General features: G+C 49.0%; 1 protein-coding gene and 1 pseudogene across 7 annotated transcripts in view; one reads left to right on the top strand and one right to left on the bottom strand.

Moving 5' to 3' along the window:
• RAP1GAP (RAP1 GTPase activating protein) overlaps positions 1-24,278 on the bottom strand; it is a 114,445-nt gene that overhangs the window by 30,444 nt on the left and 59,723 nt on the right. For 5 of the 6 annotated variants that reach the window (XM_082230017.1, XM_082230016.1, XM_082230018.1 and 2 more), the window contains exons 4-10: positions 15,416-15,451; positions 13,107-13,154; positions 12,097-12,135; positions 10,863-11,048; positions 4,076-4,179; positions 1,903-1,981; positions 935-988 (exon numbers count right to left, since the gene is read on the bottom strand). In XM_082230017.1, the coding sequence (XP_082086143.1) occupies positions 935-988; positions 1,903-1,981; positions 4,076-4,179; positions 10,863-11,048; positions 12,097-12,135; positions 13,107-13,154; positions 15,416-15,433 (528 nt within the window). In that variant the 5' untranslated portion in view covers positions 15,434-15,451. Of the gene's footprint in view, positions 1-934; positions 989-1,902; positions 1,982-4,075; positions 4,180-10,862; positions 11,049-12,096; positions 12,136-13,106; positions 13,155-15,415; positions 15,452-16,954; positions 17,326-24,278 lie in introns of those variants that run through there. The other variant, XM_082230015.1, reaches the window with a different exon arrangement.
• LOC309537917 (iron-sulfur cluster assembly 1 homolog, mitochondrial pseudogene) lies at positions 21,672-22,223 on the top strand (annotated as a pseudogene). The gene has a single exon. The product of its transcript is annotated as an iron-sulfur cluster assembly 1 homolog, mitochondrial pseudogene (transcript).

The raw sequence follows: 24,278 nt of genomic DNA, 5'->3' as shown, positions 1-24,278 counted from the left end.
AAACATGGGGGCCACAGGAAACCCCATTGCCTCTGGCTCCCGACACATCTCACCCCCACCAAAAGTTCCTTTGTGTTTCTTCCTTGGCTTTTAAATTTGCCTTCTCCTCTCTCCTTCATGCTTGCTCTTCAGCTTCAGAAAAGCTGGCTGAAGTATTTTATTAGGTAAGAATATGCTGCTTTTTATAGAAAACACTTCACCCAGCGTTTTTCTGAAGCTGCAGAGCAGGAAGGAGAGAGGAGAAGGAAAATTTAAAATTCTGGTTTTCAGTTTTATACATTTCAATAACTTTACAGTCATTTTAACATTTCAAAACTTGACTTCCTTCCTCCTCTTTCTGTGTTCCACAAATTTATTTTTAATATTTTCTGCATATATATATATATGATGGAAAGATTGTGAGGCATGGACCTCCTGAGGAAATATAAAATACAAAATACGCAATAAAAACAAAAACGAAGAGAACCCATTAACCCCCCCCAAAACATATTTTAAAAGGGCATTAGATGCCAGCCAGCCAAAGGCCTGGTTAAAGAGGAACGGTTTTGCCTGGTGCCTAAATATATGCAATGAAGGTGGCCGGTGAGCCTCCCTAGAAAGAGCATTCTACAAATGGGGAGCCACCACAGAAAAGGCCCTGTTCTTGCGCTGCCACCCTCTGGACCTCTTGTTCTCAGGGTCTGAGTAGGTTCATATGGAGAGAGGTGGTCCTTGAGGTATTGCAGTCCTGAGACATTTATTATAAATTAACTCTGAGGCAGCCACAGAGCTTTTATATCAGATCAGTAAATTCCGAATACTATAAAATGCTTTAGCCTTCCCTTAAGACTGCGTCCAGGTTGTTGAGTACTACCTCAAGACTGATTTTCAGGAGAAGGCGTCCGAGAAACCGAATAAATACCCATATTTCAGCGAGTTTCCTCCCTGCTCCTACCTTTGGGTACAGCACGGGGTAAAAGCGATCAACGTTGACGTCCTCGCACACCAACTGCAGCCAAGAGAGACATATAGACACTAAGACATCGCAATGCGTTGGACCCAACTCTACGATTCTACGATTCCAGGATCACAAAAGGATCTGGTTCCTCTTGCACAGCCACAAGAGGAAATTCCACCCAGCCCACTGCTGCCGCCGTTCTGCTAACAGAACAGCCATTCTCCTTTCTGGGGCAGAGAAGAAGTCCAACAGGTGCAGCTTCTGCCATTGTGGTGCCACAATAACTGATGGGTGTGTGAGAGATTGCAGTTCCCCACTGTCGCCCCCCTCCGAATCACCCTTCCTGTCAGGCTGAATCCGTCAATGGTCCAGACATAAGCCCTGCCCTCCCTGGGGGGTGGGTCTCTGCCTTGACTGAAAGGTCACAGCAGGGGTCAGCAAACTTTTTCAGCAGGGAGCCGGTCCACTGTCCCTCAGACGTTGTGGGGGGTTCGACTATTTTATTTTGGGGGGAGGGGAGATGCGAGAGCACCACAAGCCCTGGTAGCTGCTTACCTGTGTCTTGCGAGTGGCAGGGGCTGGTGGCGGCGGCGGGACAATGAGCGGTGCGCTAAAGGGCTCCGGAGAGGGGCTGCTTAAAATGGCAGCCGCTTGATCGCTGCTGCTGCTGGCAGCAACAAGGCCCAGCCCCCTTCCTCCTCTAGGCAGGGCGGGGAGAAGCCAGGAGGAGGGAGGAAGGCGCCGCCACAGGAGGGAGAGGCAAAGAATGTGCATGCTTGCGATCCACGCAGCGATTTCTGAACCACCCGCGGGCCAGATCCAGAAGGCAATTGGGCCTGATCCGGCCCGTGGCCCTTAGTTTGCCCACCCATGGGTCGCACCAGCAGTGCTTTTGCAAGGCAAGGGTCCGAGGGCATTTCGCTCCCTCCCATCGCACCCTTTCCACCCCCACCCCCAATACTTGCCTTTGCCATCTGGACAACGTTGGGGAACTCGGTCAGGCAGGAGATGGGGATGACGTCGTGGTAAGTCCGACATTTCGTCCTGCGGGGGAAGAGGGCAGAGGAGATGGGAGGAAGCCAGGCAGAAGATCCCACCCCCCGAGAAAAGATCGAGGGAAGAGAGGGGGAATTCCCCCTTCTGCCTCGCCCCAGCATTAGTGACAAGTTCCCTAGCAGCTGGAGACCCAGGATTGAGAAACACTGATCTAGTACAGTACAGCGCTGTCTTCACATACTGGGAACAGCTCTCTAGGGCTTAGGAACAGGGGTCAGCAAGGCTTACTGGGCATGGGACAGATCCATAGCTGTCAACATTTCCCATTTGTAAAGGGAAATTCCCTTACAGTCATACCTCGGGTTGAATGTGCTTCGGGATGAGCACGTTCGAGTTGCGCTCCACGGCAACCCGGAAGTAATGGAGTGCGTTACTTCCAGGTTTCGCCGCTTGCGCATGCGCAGACACTCAAAGTGACGTCACGTGCATGCGCAGGAGCGCTGAAATGTGACCCGCGGACACGGGTTACGTTTGCTTCAAGATGCGAATGGGGCTCCAGAAGGGATCCCGTTCGCATCTAGAGGTACCACTGTATTCTGAATAGGATTCCTCTTAAGAAAAGGGAAAAGTTGACAGCTATGGCCAGATCACTCCCACAGAGATCCTCCGTGGACTGGGCCGGAAATCGCTTCTGCACATGCCCAGATGCCAAAAATTGCTTCTGCAAAGGCACAATTTTCGGCATCTAGGCATGCGCAGAAGCGATTTCCGGTGCCCCGGACATGCACAGACATGATTTCCGGTGTCTGGGCATGCGCAGAAACAATTTCTGGAGCCACTTTCTGGAGCCAATTTCTGGAGCACAGCACGCAGGGACTCACCGAGCAGGCGGCTCGGTTCGGGGGCTGGTTAAACGGCCTCCATGGGCTGCTTCTGGCCCATGGGCCTTAGGTTGCCGACCCCTGGCTCAGGAATATCCAGTCCAGCCTCCTATTCACACAGTGATCAACCAGATGCCCATTATCAGAAACCAGCAGTCAGGATTCAAACAAAAGACCAAACTGCCATCCTGTAGTTTCCAGCAAGTGGGATTCAGAAGCCATTATGGCTAAGAGCATCATATTTCAGGTAGAGGAAATTCCCAGACCTACCAGAAGAAGTTGCCAGTTGGGGATTTTTATTTTATTTTTTCATTTCATTTTTTTAAAATATACTTTTCAAGTTTATACATTTCACTAATTTTGCAATCAATTTAACATTTCAAAACCTGACTACCTCCCCACTCTTTCTGCGGTTCCTTCAATTTATTTTTAATTATCTTCTGCATCTCCACATTAACTTAATTTGCTCGTTTATCCATCTACTTTAAATGTATACTCTTCTGAAAAGCTGCAGGTTATTACAATAATGCTGCCAATGTTTTCTTTTCTTTTCTTTCTTTCTTTTAAAAGTTTTTATTTCATTTTAATACACCACATACAAAAAGAAAATAAGATACACAAATATCCATCACCTCCTAACAACTAAAAAAAGAAGAAAATAAAAATAAAAACAACAACATCAATACATTAAATATTACTCACAATACATTTAACATAAAAATGACTTTTTCTTATATAGCTGACTTCCCATCTACTCCTTACTTCTATTTTTCATCCATTATTCACTGCCATTATTATAGCATATTTTGGCTTTAATGTTATTTATTCTATCCTAGGTTTTCCATCAGATTTAAAACTCCTACTGAAGTTACTCAAATGGCACTACAGACTTCAAACTGTCATTGCTGTTTTTCAAATACTTCCCATTTTGTGGTAAATACTTCCTGCCAATGTTCTTATCTGTTTCCAGCTTGTTTGTTAAATAAACCATTTCTGTTCTTTTATAAAAAGATTTGTTATCTAGATTTCTTATTTTCTTTCACCAGAAAGAAACAGAGAGAGAAAGAGAATAACACACTTAAAAAATATAAAAAAACTAGCCCTCATGATTCCGAATGAAGGTCTGAGTTAAACAGGGAGCTGCCTGGCACTGAGCTGCCCTTAGTCCATTGAGCTCAGTTCTCAGTGGAAGCAACAGCTGCCCTGGGTTTCAAGACTTGGGTTTTCCTGCCCTCGCAGCTCTCCCTCTATTCCCACTCACCGCAGGAGCAAGCGCAGGTGTTCCTGATCTCCAATCACGTCGTACTTGAGGGAGAAGACGAGGTGACCCAACGCCGCGTCCACAGAGTAGTAGTTAAAGTGCTCCTGGGTTGGTGGTGGGGAGGAAAAAGGTGAATATAAGAATGGAGGAAAAAACCCTGCAATGCAAGGTTCTGTGGTGCCTCAGGGTTCCGTCCTCTCCCCCATGCTTTTTAACATCTATATGAAGCCGCTGGGAGAGATCATCAGGGGGTTTGGGCTGGGTGTTCATCAGTATGCAGATGATACCCAGCTCTACCTCTCTTTTAAATCGGAACCAGTGAAGGCGGTGAAGGTCCTGTGTGAGTGCCTGGAGGCGGTTGGAGGTTGGATGGCGGCTAACAGATTGAGGTTGAATCCTGACAAGACAGAAGTACTGTTTTGGGGTAACAGGGGGCGGGCAGGTGGGGGGGACTCCCTGGTCCTGAATGGGGTAACTGTGCCCCTGAAGGACCAGGTGCGCAGCCTGGGAGTCATTTTGGACTCACAGCTGTCCATGGAGGCACAAGTTAATTCTGTGTCCAGGGCGGCTGTCTACCAGCTCCATCTGGTACTCAGGATGAGACCCTACCTGCCCGTGAACTGTCTCGCCAGAGTGGTGCATGCTCTAGTTATCTCCTGCATGGACTACTGCAATGCACTCTATGTGGGGCTACCTTTGAAGGTGACCTGGAAACTGCAATTAATCCAGAATGCGGCAGCTAGACTGTTGACTGGGAGTGGCCACCGGGACCATATAACACTGGTCCTGAGAGATCTGCATTGGCTCTGAGTACATTTCCGAGCATAATTCAAAGTGTTGGTGCTGACCTTTAAAGCCCTAAACGGCCTCGGTCCTCTATGCCTGAAGGAGCATCTCTACCCCCATCATTCAGCCTGGACACTGAGGTCCAGCACTGAGGGCCTTCTGGCGGTTCCCTCATTGCGAGAAGTGATGTTACAGGGAACCAGACAGAGGGCCTTCTCAGTAGTGGTGCCTGCCCTGTGGAATGCCCTCCCTTCATATGTGAAGGAAATAAGCAGCTATCTTCTCTTTAAAAAACATCTGAAGGCAGCCCTGTTTAGGGAAGTTTTTAATATTTAATGCTGTATTGTTTTTTAACACTTGATTAGAAGCCGCCCAGAGTGGCTGGGGAAACTCAGCCAGATGGGCGGGGTATAAATAATAAATTATTATTATTATTATTATTAGCCAACCAGATGCTCTCTGGGAAAGCCGACAAAGCAGGAAGCCTCCCCTTGCTGTCTTTCCCCTTAGCAGCTGGTAGACTGCTCCTGAACTCGGAGGCTCCATGTGCGAGAGGCAAATTTTTCTCCCTTAAATCTGTCCGCCCAGGAGTTGGCGCCTGTCCTGCGGCTCCGAGTTCCACAGTTCAAAACCAGCACAAAAAGAGGAGATCCTCTTTTGGTCTCGCCAGCATCTTTCAGCTTTCAGTTAATGGGGCCACAGGGTCCTGGTGGTTTGGGAGGGGAAGAACAGCTCCCACTTTCTTTACCCCCACGTGGAACGAGAACAATTGCCGCAATTAAAATGCAATATGAAAAGCAGCTTAAAAAACACACACGTTGCGGTTTTAGCAGCAATGTTATAAAGGTGTATGTAAAAATGGATTGTTAACAGGTGAGAACCTAAAGCTATAATATATTAATAAATTCAATAAATACTACTACTACTACTAATAATAATAATAAAGAACAGCACACAGATTTGTGTAAAGGCAAGCTGGAGGAGGGGTGCAGGGCAGGGATGAATTATATGTTTTTTGTGAGAGGAAAAGAGAGAGCCATAGAACTGTAAAGTTGGAAGGTATCCCCAAAGCTCATCTAGTCTGACCTTCTGCAACGCAGCAACCACAACTAAAGCATTCCTGAAAGGTGGCCCCCCAACCTCTGCTTAAAATCCTCCAAGCAAGGTTTCCATGTTGTTATTACTCGACTCTTTCTCTCAGTATTCTATTATCGTTTCTGAAATATACTCGGAGTCGAGAGTGGATTTCATGCTCTTTATTCAGCTCATAGTGGTGAGGAGGAATGGAAGTTCCCCCAGAAGGTCTGCCTTATATACGTTATTTACACAATGGGCCCCACAGGATTGGCTAATTCCAGGATTCTCCTGTAGGCCAATCAGGTTGCGGATTCCCTTCCACCTGGAGCTGGATTGGGTGGCTCCTGTGGACCAATCAGACTGCTGCATTCTGGATCCTACTGTTCTAGGACCAATCAGATGGCTGCCTTTTGGATCCTGTTCAACTCAGTACATAACAGTTTCTCTTAATATTTTCTCTCACTTTATTTGGGTAAGAACTGCGTGCAAATTAAGGCGCTGAACAGAAGGAACAGGTCCCTGTATGAGAGACAGGGAAGAGGAAATCTCTCAGGGTGAAAAGAGAGGGGTGCCCCCCCCCAGGAGAGAACCGGGAGGACACACCCTTTCCTGTATGGGAGAAAAGTTAAGATATATTTGTGAGAGAGGATCCTGAATTTTCCCTTTCTTCTACCTTTACTTTCTTCTTTTAGTCTCTTCTTTAAATACATATATATTTTATTTCTTGTGCAATTAGTTTGTCTTTTGTTGCACTGTGAAAAGTGTTAATAAAACTTTATTTTTTAAAAAAAACAAGGAAGGAAGGAGAGTTTGGATTTGATATCCTGCTTTACCACTACCCGAAGGAGTCTCAAAGGAGCTAACAATCTCCTTTTCCCTTCCTCCCCCACAACAAACACTCTGTGAGGTGAGTGGGGCTGAGAGACTTCAGAGAAGCGTGACTGGCCCAAGGTCACCCAGGAGCTGAATGTGGAGGAGTGGAGACGCGAACCCGATTCACCAGATTACGAGTCCACCGCTCTTAACCACTACACCACACTGGAAGGAGAGTCCACCACCTCCCAAGGAACCCCCATACCTTCCCTACAAATACCCCTTGCCATTTTTCCTGGGTGCACAGCAAACCCGAAAGAGGATTCAGAGACTCCATTAAACCTTCCAAGAACATAAGACGAGCCTGCTGGATCGGGTCAAAGGGGGTGCAACCAAGTCCCACCACGTCCTGTTTTCAAATTGGCCAACCAGTTTCCCCCAAAGGGAATCTGCCAGAGTCCCCTCCCCTCCTGTGGTCTCCAGCTTTCAATGTTTGATGTATTACTGTATTTTAATATTTTGCTGGAAGCCACCCAGAGTGGCTGGGGAAGCCCAGCCAGATGGGTGGGGTATAAAAAATAAATTATTATTATTAGTAGTAGTAGTAGTATTAGAAGTAGTAGTAGTAAAGGGACCCCTGACCATTAGGTCCAGTCGTTGCCAACTCTGGGGTTGCGGCGCTCATCTCACTTTATTGGCTGAGGGAGCCGGCATACAGCTTCCGGGTCATGTGGCCAGCATGACTAAGCCGCTTCTGGCAAACCAGAGCAGCGTACGGAAACGCCGTTTACCTTCCCGCCAGAACGGTACCTATTTATCTACTTGCACTTTGACGTGCTTTTGAACTGCTAGGTTGGCAGAAGCAGGGGCCGTCGCGGGGATTCGAACCGCTGACCTTCTGATCGGCAAGTCCTAGGCTCTGTGGTTTAACCCACAGTGCCACCTGCATCCCTCTAGTAGTAATAGTAGTATAATATTTTTATTATATCCAGGAGTATTTACTGCCTCTGACAGTGTGAGCATTTTCTAATCAGCCTTAAACTTTGGGACCTGTATTTGCTGGAGGAGAGGAGGAAAAGGAGAAATTGGAGCGATAAACGCTCTGCCCTCCCAGGGTGGCACAAAGCTACCCAGGCCGTCCCTGGCACAGCCCGGAGCCCCGCCCTTGGCACACACAGAGCAGTTCCCGCTTGGCGAGGACCGCAAAGAGGAAAGAAAAAAGAAGGAAAATAACAGGTTGAAATGCAAATCAGCCTGCTCAGAGGACTTTGGCAATGCCCAGAGGAGGAGGGCAGGGTTCCCACTTGGAGGGCAACCCTCATAAGCTCACCCCCATGTTGCCACGGACCTGCTGGGCCAGGAATATGACCCCGGCCAGCTTGCCACTGAAAGCCCTCCAAAACAATTTGTTGGCAAACAAATGCTTGGCAGGGGGTTGGACTCGATGGCCCTTGTGGTCTCTTCCAACTCTATGATTCTATGGCTCTATGATTCTAAGAACATGGAAAGGGGACCGGAACAGGAATGGAGAAGGAGGAGGAAGAGGAAGAGGACCCTCACCTCTGATGTGATCAACTTTTGGTCCTCCAGGTGTACGGCTAACAGGGGTGATGGGGACTGGAGGGTCACAGGTTGCCCATCTGAGCATTAGGAGAAGGCAGAGTGCCGAGGAAGGTAGCCAGGGCAGTGAAGGCGTGTGATGGTCTATTTCGGGGCTGGGGAACCTGCGGCCCTCCAGACATACTCCCATCATTCTGGGGAAGGCCAGGCAGTGGTCAGGGATGATGAGAGTTGTAGTCCAGCAACATCCAGAGGAGCAAAGCTTCCCCACACCTGCCTTAGCTGAAGGTTCCAGATGCCAAGCTGAGGTGTCCCCCTCCTGCCACCCCCCCAAAACAACCCAGCTAGTTTTGGCCCCCAATCTCCCTGCTTGACTTTTGTCAATTTATGGAAACGTTTATGTCTTGCATTAACTTATTCATTCGGCGCTAAAGATTCCCCGCCTTGACGCTTATCAGTCGCCTGGCTGTCAGATTGTTCGTGCAGAGGTTATCAAAGAATTTATTTTATTCTGGCTATCTTTCCTTGATATGAATTTTTAGCTTGGATTGTTTATTTTTCCCACAGATTAACCGATTGCACGCCTATCGCTGCCTGCTTTGGGGACACACACCAAGGGGCCATGGACCACTTGGAAATCATGAAGGATTTTGACGTAAAAATTTGGCTTCCTGTCATAGCAACTGTAACCCGTTGAGCCGAATGTTGTAGGATTTCTATTTGCGCTTTTAATGGCCCCTTTGATTTCTTATATATTGCATTTAACATTTTGAATTCCAGAATTTAAGTTGCAACGCAATAAAATAAACTAAAACTAAAAGCAGCAATAAAAATACGATTAAAAATCAATATAATTTAATGCAAAGGATGTGCCGTCTCCTTGTCTTTGGACACAAATCCACAAACATGCTGAGGACCACCTGACTGAAGCTTGCAAGCCGGAATCAATCTTTCAGTAAAGGTAAAGGGACCCCTGACCATTAGGTCCAGTCATGGTCACTGGAGCAGTACCTATTTATCTACTTGCACTTTGACGTGCTTTTGAACTGCTAGGTTGGCAGGAGCAGGGACCGAGCAACGGGAGCTCACCTCGTCGCGGGGATTCGAACCGCCAACCTTCTGATCGGCAAGTCCTAGGCTCCGTGGTTTAACCCACAGCGCCACCCACGTCCCAATCTTTCAGTAAAGGTAAAGGTACCCCTGCCCGAACGGGCCAGTCTTGACAGACTCTGGGGTTTGTGCGCCCATCTCACTCAAGAGGCCGGGGGCCAGCGCTGTCCGCAGACACTTCCGGGTCACGTGGCCAGCGTGACAAAGCTGCATCTGGCGAGCCAGCGCAGCACACGGAACGCCGTTTACCTTCCCGCTGGAGCGGTACCTATTTATCTACTTGCACCCGGGGGTGCTTTCGAACTGCTAGGTTGGCAGGCGCTGGGACCGAGCAGCGGGAGCGCACCCCGCCGCGGGGATTCGAACCGCCGACCTTTCGATCGGCAAGCCCTAGGCGCTGAGGCTTTTACCCACAGCGCCACCCGCGTCCCAATCTTTCAGTACGACAGCGCAAAAACTTTGGAACTCCCTGGCTGTTGAAACCAGGAAACCGCCTTCGCTGTGCTCTTTTTGACACCTGCTAAAAAACCTTTTAGTTTAGGCAAAGCCTGTCCAGCCACGTAGATTGTCAATGTGTGTTTTAATTTGTTCTTAATATACTGCTGATTTTAATTTTTGAAAAAGTTTTAAATCTTTTTTTAATTGTTCTTCCTGAAAATGTTAATGTTTTAATTTCTTTGTAAACTGCTTTGAATTATTATTTTACAATCAAATGGTATTTAGGGTCCCCTTGGTTTTATAATTGCAAGTTGCTTTGAATTGTTTTTCATATTGTATTAAACCCGCCCTGGGACCTTAGGGTGAATTGTGGCTACAATTCCTAGCATCTTTAACAATATGATTTCCAAGCACAATTCAAAGTGTTGGTGCTGATCTTGAAAGCCCTAAACGGCCTCAGCCCAGTATACCTGAAGGAGCATCTCCACCTCCATCGTTCAGCCCAGACACTGAGGTCCAGCGCTGAGGGCCTTCTGGCAGTTCCCTCCCTGCAAGAAGTGAGGTTGCAGGAAACCGGGCAGAGGGCCTTCTCGGTAGTGGCGCCTGCCCTGTGTAATGCCCTCCCATCAGATGTCAAGGAAATAAACAGCTATCTGACTTTTAGAAGACATCTGAAGGCAGCCCTGTTTAGAGAAGTTTTTAACGTTTGGTGTTCTATTGTGCTTTTAATGTTCTGTTGGAAGTCGCCCAGAGTGGCTGGGGAGGCCAGGCCAGATGGGGGGGGGGTATAAGTTGTTATTATTATTGTTATTGTTATTGTTGCTGCTGCTGGGCAGGGAGTGGGGAGTCACATGCTTTAAATGCATGGTGTGTGTGTGTGCAGCTTAGAACGGAATGGAAACTGGCCAATCGGAACTGCTCAGGCATTTTGTCAAGAAAATTGGGTGGGAACCATAAGGAGTTAGGGAGGGCGTCGTCACCTGGAGAGGGGGCACAGACTTGCCTTGCCCAGGAAGTGCTTCCGGTAGAGCCGGGCTGTGTGGTTGCTCTCCAACTTCACCTTGCAGGTCGGGGACTGGAGAAGTTCTGTCTCAGGGATGCTCGACAGCTCGTGGTTGGTGCCTTCGATCCAGTAGCCCCCAAACTGGGGCAGCAAGATGAGGGGGAAGGGGCCCTCTCGGCCCAGAACCTGGAAGAGGGGTGAGAGAAGATTGAGGTGCCTGTAGATAACCAGGGATGGTCTGTTGGGGGTTTGCCTCTCAAGTGCCTCTTTATTTATTTAATTTTTTTAAATTACTTTTCTGTGCCACCCTTCATCTGAGGATCACAGGGCAGTTTGCAACACAACTCCCTGGAGAAAGCATTCCGCAAATGGGAGCCACCACTGAAAAGGCCCCGTTCTTGTGTTTCCACCCTCTGGCTCCGAGAAGGGCCTCAGATGATGATTGCAGGGTCTGGGCTGCTTCATATGGAGAGAGGTATTGCAGTGCAGAGCCCTTCAAAGCAGTTTGAATTGGGACCAGAAGCTAATTGGCAGCTAGTGCAGTTGCCCAGGATTAGACTTATACTGTCAAACTGTCTTGCCCTGGTGAGCCAAATGGCCACTGATTTCTCGACCAGCTGAAGTTTCTGGTGTTCAGAGGCAGCCTCATGTCTAACACCTTGCAGTAATCTAACCTAGAAAGTCCTGTCCAGATAGGGGCACAGCTGGGCCTCCAGCCGAAGCTGATGGAAGAGTTCCTTGACCACTTCCTCTCACAAGGAGGCATTAATCACCTCATCCAACACAAGAGGACTAGACTGTGCTCTGGACACCCCATGAGATTCATCTGCTGCAACAAGATCCCAAGTCAAGATCCCAAGTGGACGCAAGCGATTTTATCCTCAAAATGCTTTGCAGACAAGTCACAGCGAGCTACCGTTGCTTCAGACCAAAGCCCCACTTACTGGGCAGCATCCAGCACCAGTATGACTCACGAGTAGACTCAAGGGCCATCACTAATGTAGGGACGTTCCTTCAAAATCTACTCCGAGCCAAACTGAGCTGGGCAGAACACATCACGCTCCAGAAGCGGCCAACTCCAACTCGATGCTTCCGGGTACAAAGGAGACAGCTCCCACCTGCTCACTTATTTCTGTTTGCTTCCAGAGGTAGACTGCTCCTGCCTGTGGAAGAGCCACCTCAGCCCACAGAAGACAAACCTCACCCTCTCCCTGTGACACGGCCTGCTCCTTACCTCGTGGACGCTGGGATAAGGGATATAGTCCTCTTCAGTCTGCAAAACACAAAGTAGAGTCGGGTTAACCAACTTGTGGGAAAGGAGAAACAGGGCGGGCGCGTCTGTGTAAAAATTCACCAAAACGGCTCCTTGCACAATTTGAAGGAAGCCTCAAAGGCTGCCAGCCACATGGATGGGTGCTGGGCACCTTGACTTGTGCCACATGGGTTTGCTGCAAGGATCTGGAGGTGAAACGAGGCAGAATGAGGTACCAGCTGTGCTCTACCTAGAGTAAAAGTCACAGGTCATGTGTGTGTGTGTGCGTGTGCGTGCGGGTTGCAGGGGTGGGGAGAACAGGATGCCATTACGTAAGCAGCTGCCTTAATGCCAAGACAGAACCTTGGGTCCATCTAGCTCAGCAATGCCAACACTGGCCGGCAGCATCTCTCCCCACAAAGTAAGATTCTAGTCCTCATGTTTCTGATTTAAACAAGAAAGTACCTTATGACCACTAGGCCATCTGGCTACCAGTGTTGCCTACCTTGACTGGCAGCAGCACTCCAGGATTTCAGGCAGCCCTACCTGAAGATGTTGCCAGTGGGGGACCTTGTGAAGTGTAGGCTCTAAGCCTGAAAGCGATACAACCCTACTCCTTGGAAGTATCCGAGGCAAGACAGATCTCTCTGGGGCACCGGGTGACAGCCCCACACAGCGGCTTGCAAACATTGCTGCATTTCCTGGCTGGAGGGACCTCCCAGAGTTGAGTAGGGGAAGGGGACAGAGGGGTCTCTGCCAGCCGTGCAGAGCTTTGCAGAAGCACAGGCTGGAGCCCCCAAAACCCGAGTGGAAAGGAAGGCTGGCGTTTTAAAGGATACCCACTGCAGAAACGCCCACCCATTCCAGGCTGTAAGGCCCCATTTCCCAGCAGATGGGGAGCAGCGCTCAGGAAGGGCCAGGTTGCCTGGGGCTGCCCTCTTCTCCCCAATGCCCAACGGGTACCCGAGAGGAGGAGGAAAGGAGGGACATACCTTCAGTGGAGGAGGGAAGGAGCATCTCTGTTCATCCATCCTGCTGCCCTGCAAGAGACATGGATGGGCCAGAGTCAACACCTGGCCATGGTCACCCCCCGGGATGCAAGCCAAGAGCACCTTTGCTTTGGAGAACAGGTGGGGGGGCGGGGAGGACGGCGACGACACATCCTGCTTGGCACAAGGACAGGCAAGGCGGAACGGGACAATGATGTTTGCAGGACAAAGGAGTATGTTGACAGAGAGGCGGCTCTGAAACGAGCCCTCTGAGAGGACGCTTCTGTAGGTGGAATTAAAGCCGCGTGTCCATTTCCCTGCTTTTAAAAACAGCCAGGTCTGTGGCGTTTGTGGGGTCAGGTCAAAGCTCCACATTTCAGGCCCGGAAGCGACATTAAGGATCGCCTCTCTCTCTCTCAGTTGGGGCAGCCCCTCTCTGAAAATTCCCTCTGAGCATACACAGAGCGTGGGTCCCCCAATGCCTCAGCGACAGTTTCCAGGAAGCTGCGATTTCAAGGCGGCCAGGAATCCTCCAACACCACCTTTTCCTGCGGATTAAATCCCTGAAAAGGTGGCTGGCGGAGGGGTGGAGGCAGAGAAACGAGAGGCCTGTTCCCTTTGCAACTGTAGATTCTTTCTCTCTCACATGCACAGATCTGGGGTCCTTTCTTCTGTTTACTGAGCAATACCAAAGTTGTCTCCCACCCGGCCCCCCACCCTGTCCTGCCCCACAACCAGCCAGGCTCCTGTTGAGTCACTGGTGCTTTGTTGTGAAAGAATTTCCCAGAGCAGCTTATGTAAGAAGAGCCTCCTGAATCAGGCGGAAGGGTGCGGCTGCTCTGCTTCAGCATCCTAATCCCACAGCGGCCAACCTGGTGCATATTATGGGAATCCTGTAAGCAGGATCTGAGCATCACAGCACCCTTCCTTCTGTGGTTTCCAGCAAGGAGGCAGAGCATAGCCGTCAAGGCTCGTGAATCTGTCTAATTCTCCTTTTTAAAGCCATCCAGGTTGGCAGCCATCACTCCTGTGGAAGGGAGTTCCACAGTTTAACAATGCACTGCAGAAAGGAGGACTTTCATCTGTCTTGAATCTTCTATCATTCATCTTCCACAGAAGCCACTTTTTTGTCTATCCACCGTCTTCGTGCAATGACTAATTGTATAAATTTGCATCACGTCGCACAAAGAGATGCATTTTTCCCACACGCACATATGCGCACGCCCCTCCGGTGGAACGGACTCTCTCGGGAGGCAGTAGGCTCTCCTTCCTTGGAGGTTTTTAATAATAAATAATAATAATAAATTTTTATTTACACTCCGCCCTTCCCGGTTCAGAAAACCGGGCTCAGGGCGGCTAACAACAAATTTAAAACACTTAATTGATGCAACAAAAACAGCATAAAATACAGTAGTAGATAGGTAGCCGTGTTGGTCTGCCAAAGTCAAAATAAAAAAAATTCCTTCCAGTAGCACCTTAAAGACCAACTAAGTTAGTTCTTGGTATGAGCTTTCGTGTGCATGCACACTTGCGTGCACACTTCAGATGTGTATCTGAAGAAGTGTGCATGCACACGAAAGCTCATACCAAGAACTAACTTAGTTGGTCTTTAAGGTGCTACTGGAAGGAATTTTTAGCATAAAATACAGTATAAAACGGGAATAACAATAAATTCAGAATTCAAAAATCAATTTAGGGGGGAAATCCATCCAATAAACATTAGATGATCACCAGGGCTAGCTGGCTAAATTAGTCCTATTTGGGCCAGTGGGGAGACCAGCTGTGGGATCCCAGAGTGGGTAATCTTCATAAAAAGTGGAGTGGGAGGGAAGGAAGGAAGGGGAATAAAAGATCAGGCTAAGTTCAAATTGAAAGCCCGGTGGAATAGCTTTGTCTTACAGGCCCTGCAGAGGTCGGGTGGCCATCTATCAGGGATTCTTGAGCTGCGATTCCTGCACTGCATGGGGTTGGACTAGATGACCGCTAGGGGACCCTTCTGACTCTACAAGTGCAGAGTCCTGACCATGTCCTGTGCTGTCTGCTGAGGGTTGCAATCCAAAACAGACACACACAAACCCCACCAAATTGGGGGAGGCGATTCTTGAAAGCTGCCTCTCCCTGCCCTGCCTTCCTTGCTTCCAGCCCAAAGATCTCCCTGTCCTAAAAGCACCTTTATCCCCTGGGACAGGAAGGAGACCCTGTCCTGCCCACATTCCCCCTAGGCTGCCCCGAGTGTCTGGTCACCCTCCGGTCTACCTCTGTCAGACCCGGGTGCAAGTCCAGGCAGGTCTTGCCAGGTAAATTTGACTCACCTGCATCTTCTCAATCATTTCAAACAGCTCTGTGTTCTGCAAGAGATTGGGGGGAAAGCAAGTAGTGGGTGATGGTTGGCTACATGGGAGGGGTCAGAAATAGTCACCCCCCAAAAAAAAACCCTGTCCCCCCAAAAAAGAGGCTTTAAACACAGTCTGAGAGTTGGCAAGATCCACTTTTAAACAGGCACAAGAATCAGGGGTACTCAAAAGACTGTGCACAATTTCCCACAACAACCCTTCGAGGTAGGTTAGGCTGAGAGAGGCAGTGACTGGCCCCCAAGGTCACCCAGGGAAAAATTAAGGTGGTGGGGTGTGCGTCTGAGTATCACTGGGGGTCAGAGGGTTAGTGGATCTGGGCCCAGTCAATGTCCGCCAACCAGAAAAACACCCCAAGGGTTCTGACCATCCCAGTGGCGTAGCGTGGGTTGTCAGCACCCGGGGCAAGGCAAGTAATTTGTGCCCCCTAACCCGTGGATTTGCGCCCCCTAACCCATGGATTTGCGCCCCCTAACCCTAACCCCCAGATGTTGCGCCCGGTGCGGCCGGCCCCCCCTACACCCCCCACGCTACGCCACTGGACCATCCCCTAACACCAACCCTGGTAAGAATGGTGGTTAATGGTCCTTCACAACAACCCTAGCCTTCTTCCCATTCCACAGAGGTGGCACTGAGTCTGAGAGAGGGTCTATGTAGCAAATCCACAGCAGCAGCAGAGATAGGGTTCAAGAGAAGAGCTGTACCTCCTTCACCCCTCCCCGGCTGTCAAATCTGCAGGGTCCTGGGCATACCCCGTGCCCACAAACATGGCTGCTTCACCAGGACCCAGGAGAAGATCAGTGTCGCCCTCCCCCGCCCCCCCTTGCACAAAGCAGCAGCAGGTGAGAGAGCCCAGAAGCACAGCACGCAAAGGGTTAACAGGCTCTCTCCTCACAAGGCTGGCTTAATGACTTTTCTTGGAAGGAGGTCAGCGCTTGGCAGGGGAGAAAGAGAGAGGGACCCGGGAAGACAACTCTGCTTTCTGAATTTGCAAAAAAAAAAAAACCAAACCCAACTCCGCCTGCCCTGGATCTGGCTACTCCGAGTAGACCCGCTGAAATCAACGGTCCTACACATCCACTTGAATGAGTGAAAACAGGCTAATCTAGTCCAGCATTCTCGCCAAATACCCCTAAGAACCTAGGAATCTCGATAGACTGCTTATGGACCTGGAAGTTCCATGGAAATGCAAAAAGAGCCGGATCACGCCCAGCAAGCACCCTGCCCTCACTGCGGCCACGCAGTGGGAAACCCTGTGGGTCTACTCTAAGTAGGACTAACACCAGATAGAGCCCCTTGCTCGCTCTACCACCACCAAACTCCTGTACGTTTCCTGCCTCCCCCCACCAACTCCCCCACTCACCTTTATGGCCTGCTCTCTTTGCTCCCCTAAGTCAAGGGTCATCAGGAGCAGGGACCCCCCAGACCCCCCCCCCGAGGCTGTGGCAACCACCACCCCCTAAAGCCAAGAGACAGCCCCCCAAAGAGGGGTTAACTCACGCTCCAGCCATCCTCTACGGATTCCCTCCTCCGAGGAGGGGGCAGCCCGGGGGTCCCCGGGAGGGCTTGCCACTCGGCCATCAGCCTTACTCCTCCTTCTCCTGCTGCTGTTTCGTGGGTCTCGGGTTCAGATCCTGCCCACACCCGGCCCGGGGCGCTGGAGGCTCTGTGCCTCTGCCTCGGGATGGGCAGCTTCCATGGCGAAAGCTCCCTTCCGCCTCCTTGCTCGCAGGAGCCCGGCGGGGAGAGGAGGGAAGCCAGCTCTGCAAGCTTTCCAGGGGCTCTCCCCTGCCCGCCTGGCGGATCTGCTGGGATCTGCTGCGCTGTGTGTGTACTCTTTGGGCGTGGAGCCAGGTGCTGCCGGAGGAGAGGCAGCCGGATGCAACCCTTCCCGGGTGTGTGCGCGCGCGCGTGTGTGTGATGGGGGGAGGGAGGCAGGGAGGGAGGCTGGCTGGCTGGGGCCTGGACCACTGGGGTCGCCATGGCAACTGGCCTACACTTGAGGGGGATGAATGGGAGGAGAGAGGGAGTCTGGAAGGTGGAGGGGAGGCGCGTGCTGCTAGGATTCCCCTCACCTCCAAACAGGAAAAAAGAGCTTCTCTCTCCAGGACTCACATCTGGAGAAGGCAAAGTTTCACAGCAGTGAAGAAGAGGATGGTGGAGGAGAAGGAAGGGAGGAGCATCTCCCATCATTTCTCAAAATTTATCATTTGGCATTAAGAAATTGTTTTATTTAAATGCTCATAGTTTGCGGGTCTTTTGTTCCATTCAGAAGTATGATGATGACGACGACGACGACGACATTTATATTTATTTGCTTTTTCAAATCAAAGTTTTACAGTCACATATCCAACATACAACATAAAAACAAGATTCCAAGGTATCTCCTAGATTTCCCTCCTCCCCTTTGTGGGTCCTATTATTAAGTCCTTTCCTCCTGCATCTTTTATAATAATCCAAAACTTTTACCTCTCCATTATATCCAGAATTCACCATTAATCTACAAGTGTTATTCCAATGCTACTAACGATTTTTACTGTTTGCAATCGCTTTTAAGATAAATCATAAATTCCTCCCATTCCTTTTTAAAATTTCAGTCTTCCTGATTTCTGATTCTTCCAGTCATTTTAGCCATTTCGGCATAATCCATCAACTTAATCTGGTAGGGACTTTATCTTCTTTCCATTAAGATAAATTCAACAGTGTAAATAAGTTTTGATGGATGCAATAATGGATAACCGATTGGTCCGGACTTTATTTTCTTTCCATGCTTATAAGCTGCAAATGCATAATTCTGTGTGTTTATTTGTTGTTGTTTTGTGTGTGTGCATAAACACACACAAATATATAAAACAAGGCAATGCTTGGCATAAAGGCGTAAAATTACAATAAGGTTGGACCAGATAATCCATTGGGTTCCCTTTCCAGCTCTACAACTGTGCTTTAAGGAAAGGCTGCTGTGTTCTTATTGTGATTATGTGTATTTTTGAATAAGTCTGATATATGTTTGTGTGCTTTGATTTTATTAGGGTTGGATTGCTTTCTAATGCGTGTCTTTCCCCCATGTTTTAAGCCGTTTCTGTTTTATCGGTAATAATGGTGCAATTCTATGATTCTTCAAGGTAAAGACTTTCATTCTCTCTTAAGGAATCCAAGATCTCTCAGATACCCAGGACACACACACACATACAGCCTCCAGCCATAACTCTGTGAAAGCAGAACCGAGGAAATAATAATAATCCTCTCCTTCTCTCTCCCTCCCCTCGCCCCCAACCACCTCGTCTGTATTTGCAATTAAGGCCATCAAAGCAAGTTAATTAGAGAGAATTAAGCGTGCTCTTTTAACCAGTTAATTGATCCTTTAATTGATATGGGGAAAGTGAGGACAGCAGATCCTCAAAAGAATCTGAGGTCCTTGAGGCAGGGGGTGGAGGTCTCATGAGGATAGCCCAAGATCACCCCCCCTCTCTCATTCCCCCCCCCTCTTCTCAGAGTGGAGTTGATTCTCTCACACACCAGGGCCAGAATCTCTTTCAAATTTTGGGATTCTTAAGCCCGGCACAAACGGAGCCATGATGGGCATGGCCCTCTGAGCATGCGCCAAGTGCTTCCCTCAGTACCAGCAAGCAAAGCCGCCCTCCAGAGGCAAACATAGGAAGATGTTTTGTGCAGAGTCGGATCCTCCAGTGCAATATTGTCTTAAATACTAGGAGTCTTCCACCTTTCCTGAGCCCAAACAAACATGCTTTTGAGGACCCATTTCTTAAATCTTCTGTTTCACAGAGATGTCGGTGTTGTGCCAGTGCTGATTTGGCCAAGGCCCAGTGGTAGGTCTTGCCTTGTACCAGCAATGGCTCTCCAGGGATTCAGGCAGGAGATGCTGCCAGCGGGAACTGAACCTGGGGCTTTCCTTCTGCAGGCCCAGCAGGGACTCCAGCATGCAGCTGAGGTCCTTCCCTTAAAAAATGAATCAAGATCCCGTCCTCACAGTTCTGAAGGGCTGGCTTAAACCGGAAGCTGCCTTAGACTGAGACAGGAGATTGGTCCGTCTAGCTCAGTGCTGCCTGCACGGACCAGCAGCAAAGGCTCTCCAAGATTTCAAGTTGGGGAGTCTCTCATGAGCCTGGGGCCTTCTGCATGCCAAGCAGCTGCTCTGAGCTCCCCCAGCTTGGAACAAAGGCAAGCTGGGTTCTAAGGAAGCACAGATTCAAATCCTGGGGAAGGTGTACGGAGTGTTAAGGGAACATGCCAAGTGAGGGGCAGGTGGGGCTCACCCACCGGAGAAGGGAGCCCATCTAGGAGAAGGAAAACTCTGACCTTAAACCTCCGCTAAGCCCAGAGATGGAAAGAGGACAAAGTCCTGACCAGAGAAGAATGGCAGATCAAGTTGATGGATTATGCCGAAACAGCAAAAATGACCTGAAGAATCAGAAATCGGGAAGACCGAAATTTTAATAAGGAATGGGGGAAATTTATAATTTACCTAAAAAAAACCATTGTAAACAGTTAAAATTGTTAGCAGGGTTGGAATGACACTCGTAGTTTAATGGTGAATTTTGGATATACAGTGGTGCCTCGCAAGACGAAAAGAATCCGTTCCGCGAGTCTCTTCGTCTTGCGGTTTTTTCGTCTTGCGAAGCAAGCCCATTAGCGGCTTAGCGGATTAGCACTATTAGCGGCTTAGCGGGCTTAGTGGATCAGCTGTTAAGCGGCTTAGCGGCTTAGGATCAGCTGATAAGTGGCTTAGCGGCTTGGGGAAAAGGGGGGGGAACCCCACAGGAACTCGCAAGACATTTTCGTCTTGCGAAGCAAGCCCATAGGAAATTTGTTTTGCGAAGCACCTCCAAAACGGAAAGCCCTTTCGTCTAGCGGGTTTTCCGTCTTGCGAGGCATTCGTCTTGCGGGGCACCACTGTAACGGTGACGTAAAAGATTTGGATTATTATGAAAGATGAAGGAAATGATTCATGAAAGGACCCACAAAGGGGAGGAGGCAAGTCCAGGAGATTCTGTGGAATCTTGTTTTTATGTTGTCTGTTGCGTGTTTGTGATTGTAGCATTTTAATTTGAAAAGCCAAATAAAGAAATCTATAAAAATAAATAAAAGATAAACCTCTGCTGCCTTACGCAATAAATATCTTTGAGGCAAAAGAAGGCTCGGGAGTAAAATTTGCACAAATTTAGAGCGGGGTCCCTAAGGTGGTTGGATGGTGCGTAGACTCCTGCTGTTGGGATGGTGCCAAAGATATTGCTCAGGCTTGTGCCCTGGGGAAGTCACTTTGCTAAGGCGGCAGGGGCTGGGGCTGGGATTCCTCCTTGCATTTCTGCTGGTGGTTTTCACGTGAGCCTATCCGCGCCCCCCCCCTCCCAGAGGAGGAAGGTGGAGGGGGGCAGGAGATTCCAGGCAGGCACTTCCTTTGCCGAAGGACTCTGCTCCATTGACATTGGCAGCCGCTCTCGGAGCCCCAAACAAGGAGCCCTTTCACCTCTCTGTGTGCCTCATTTGCATCTCAGAGGCGGGAGGGAGGAAGGGAGAAGAGAAGCAAGCCTTTGCAGAGGCTGCCTCCAGCTCCTCTTACTTGCAGGGATGGAGCACTCACTGAACAGCACTCTCTCCCCATTTCGAAAAGGAGGGAAACTGAGTCTAAAACAGGGGTAGGCAACCTAAGGCCCGTGGGCCAAATGCGGCCCAATCGCCTTCTAAATGGGGCCTGCGGACAGTCCGGGAATCAGTGTGTTTTTACATGAGTTGTTTAGTCGTGTCCGACTCTTTGTGACCCCATGGACCAGAGCACACCAGGCACTCCTGTCTTCCACTGCCTCCCGCAGTTTGGTCAACCTTATGTTAGTAGCTTTGAGAACACTATCCAACCATCTCTGCTTTTGAATTATGGTGCTAGAGGAGACTCTTGAGAGTCCCATGGACTGCAAGAAGATCAAACCTCTCCATTCTTCAGGAAATCAGCCCTGAGTGCTCACTGGAAGGACAGATCCTGAAGCTGAGGCTCCAGTACTTTGGCCACCTCATGAGAAGAGAAGACTCCCTGGAAAAGACCCTGATGTTGGGTAAGATTGAGGGCACAAGGAGAAGGGGATGACAGAGGACGAGATGGTTGGACAGTGTTCTCGAAGCTACCAGCATGAGTAGAATGTGTTATTTTATTTAAAATGCATCTCATGGGTCGCTCCATGCGCCATGTCCATGCATAACCTCAGAGGACGGGGCTGAAAGGGCAGAGCGGGAGAGATGGCCTCTTCCATGGTCAGAGCCACTGTTCGGCTGGCCGTGAGCAAGAGGAAGATTCAGGCCACTAGAGCCGCCCTTACACTGACCCCATCTGCTGTGCAGAAGATAAAACAACTGCTTAAAGACAAAGCTGACCATGTAGGTGTTAAAGTTGGTGTCCGTACAAGAAGCTGTAATGGGCTTTCTCATACACTAGAAAACACAAAATCAAAGGGGGACTCTGATGAGGAAGAAGTACGGGATGGTGTTAGAGTGTTTATTGAAAAGAAAGCACAACTCAGACTTCTAGAAACTGAAATGGACTATATAGAAGACAAACTGTCCAGTGAATTTGTCTTCAATAACCCAAACATCAAAGGAACGTGTGGTTGTGGAGAAAGCTTTAACATTTAAAACACCAGGACTGTCACTTTTAAGACCACAAAACTGCTTTCTGAAGTAATCACTCAGTGTGTGTGTTTTCACATCTTTAGGCTTTGTAATATACAGCTGCCTTTCCAGGAGAATAAAAGAACTGTGTGTTTTTTTAAAAAAAAAATTAAAAATGCATCTCTGGGTTATTTGTGGGGCCTGCCTGGTGTTTTCATATGAGTAGAATGTGTGCTTTTATTTAAAATGCATCTCTGGATTATTTGTGGGGCATAGGAATTTGTCCATTCCCCCCCCCAAAAAAAAAATAGTCTGGCCCACCACATGGTCTGAGGGACAGTGGACCGGCCCATGGCTGAAAAGGGTTGCTGACCCCTGGTCTAAAACAAGGATTTGGAGATGGGCGTCAGAAGCAACAGCTTCGGCAGGCAGGCGGGCAGGCAAGCCCTGAAGTGGTACACCCTGAGACACACACACACACGCCATTCAGTGGTTTTAAAAATTATAATTTGGGTTTCTCAAAAAGAAGACATGCCACACAAATTTCATTTCTTCTTTTGATGGAGTTACAAGCTTGGTGGTTCAGAGGAATGCAGTGGACATAGTGTATCTTGATATCAGTAAGGTGTTTGACAAAGTCCCCCATGGTATTATTGCAGAGAAGCTGGTAAAATATGGACCGGGTGAGATAACTATTAGGTGGGTTTGTAGCTGGTTGACTGACTGAACACAAAGAGTACTCATTAATGGTTCCTTGTCATCCTGGAAAAAAGTTAGCAGGCTTCTGTCTTGGGCCCGTTGTTGTTCAATGTCTTTAGAAATGACTTGGATGAAGGAATTGAGGGGGTGCTCATCAGATTTTCAGATGACACCAAATGGGTGGGGTAGTCAATGCCTCTGAAGACAGAATTGGGATTCAAAATGAAATTCAAAATGAATTTCAATAGGGACAAATGTAAGGTTCTGCTCTTCAGCAAGAAGAACCAGACACACAAATGTAAGATGGAGGACACTTATTAGTAGTACATGTGAAAAAGATTTAGGGGTTTTAGTGGACCACAAGCTTAACATGAGGCAATAGTGTGATGCAGCAGCAAAAAAGGTGAATGCTATTCTAGGTTGCATCAACAAAAGTCTAGTGTCCAGATCAAGGAAAGTAATAGTACCACTCTTTTCTGCCTCGGTCAGATCACACCTAGAATACCATGTGCTGTTCAGGGTGCCACAATTTAAGAAGGATATTGACAAGTTGGAATGTGTGCAGAGGAGGGCAAGTAGGATGATTAAGGGTCTAGAAGCCAAGCCTTATGAGGAATGGTTGAAGGAGCTAGGTATGTTTATCCTGGAAAAGAGGAGGCTGAGAGGATATAGGATAGCCATCTTCAAATATCTAAAGGGGTGTCAAAGGGAAGATGGATCAAGCTTGTTTTCTCCTGCTCTGGAGGGTAGGACTCGAACCCGTGGCTTCTAGACACCTTGATGGAGGAGGTCAGTGATTCTTTTGAGCAGGGCTGGTTGGAGGGTTTCCTGCTCTGGTGGGTAGGACTCGAACCCATGGCTTCAAGTTACAAGAAAGGAGATCCCGACCAAACATCAGGAGGAACTTTCTGACAGTCAGAGTCGTTCGACATTGGAACAGTCTCCCTCGGGAGGTAATGGACTATCCTTCCTTGGAGATTTTAAAGCAGAGGTCGGACGGCCATCTGCCATGGCTGCTTTAGTTGAGATTCTCGCATTGCAGGGGGTTGGACTAGATGACCCTCGGGGTCCCTTCCAACTCTATGATTCTATGAATTTCCTGCTCTGCACTCCCCACCACCCTTGCAGGATAAATGTGCCAAGTGCACAGAAGAAAAGATGCTAAGAACATCAGGGGAAACTGCTGGATCAGGCCAATGGACCATCTGGTCCAGCTTCATGTTTTCATGGGGGCCAAACCCTGCAAATTGCCCAAACCCGCAAGCAGGACCTTGAGGGCAGCAGCAACAGCCGTTCCTTCTGCAGCTCCCAGCGAGTGTTCTTCAGAAGCATCAGTACCTCCCAGTAGCCACTGACAGCCTTACATGGGTTTGGGCAATTCTCTAGGATGCGGGTGGCACTGTGGGTGAAACCACAGAGCCTAGGGCTTGCTGATCAGAAGGTCGGCGGTTCGAAGCCCCGTGACGGGGTGAGCTCCCGTTGCTCGGTCCCTGCTCCTGCCAACCTAGCA

The sequence above is a fragment of the Podarcis vaucheri genome, assembly GCF_965113315.1.
Source record: "Podarcis vaucheri genome assembly, chromosome: 7".
In the NCBI taxonomy this organism is placed as follows: Eukaryota; Metazoa; Chordata; class Lepidosauria; order Squamata; family Lacertidae; genus Podarcis; species Podarcis vaucheri.
Note: the sequence above shows the minus strand (reverse complement) of the source record. Positions and strands in the feature narration are given on the sequence as shown.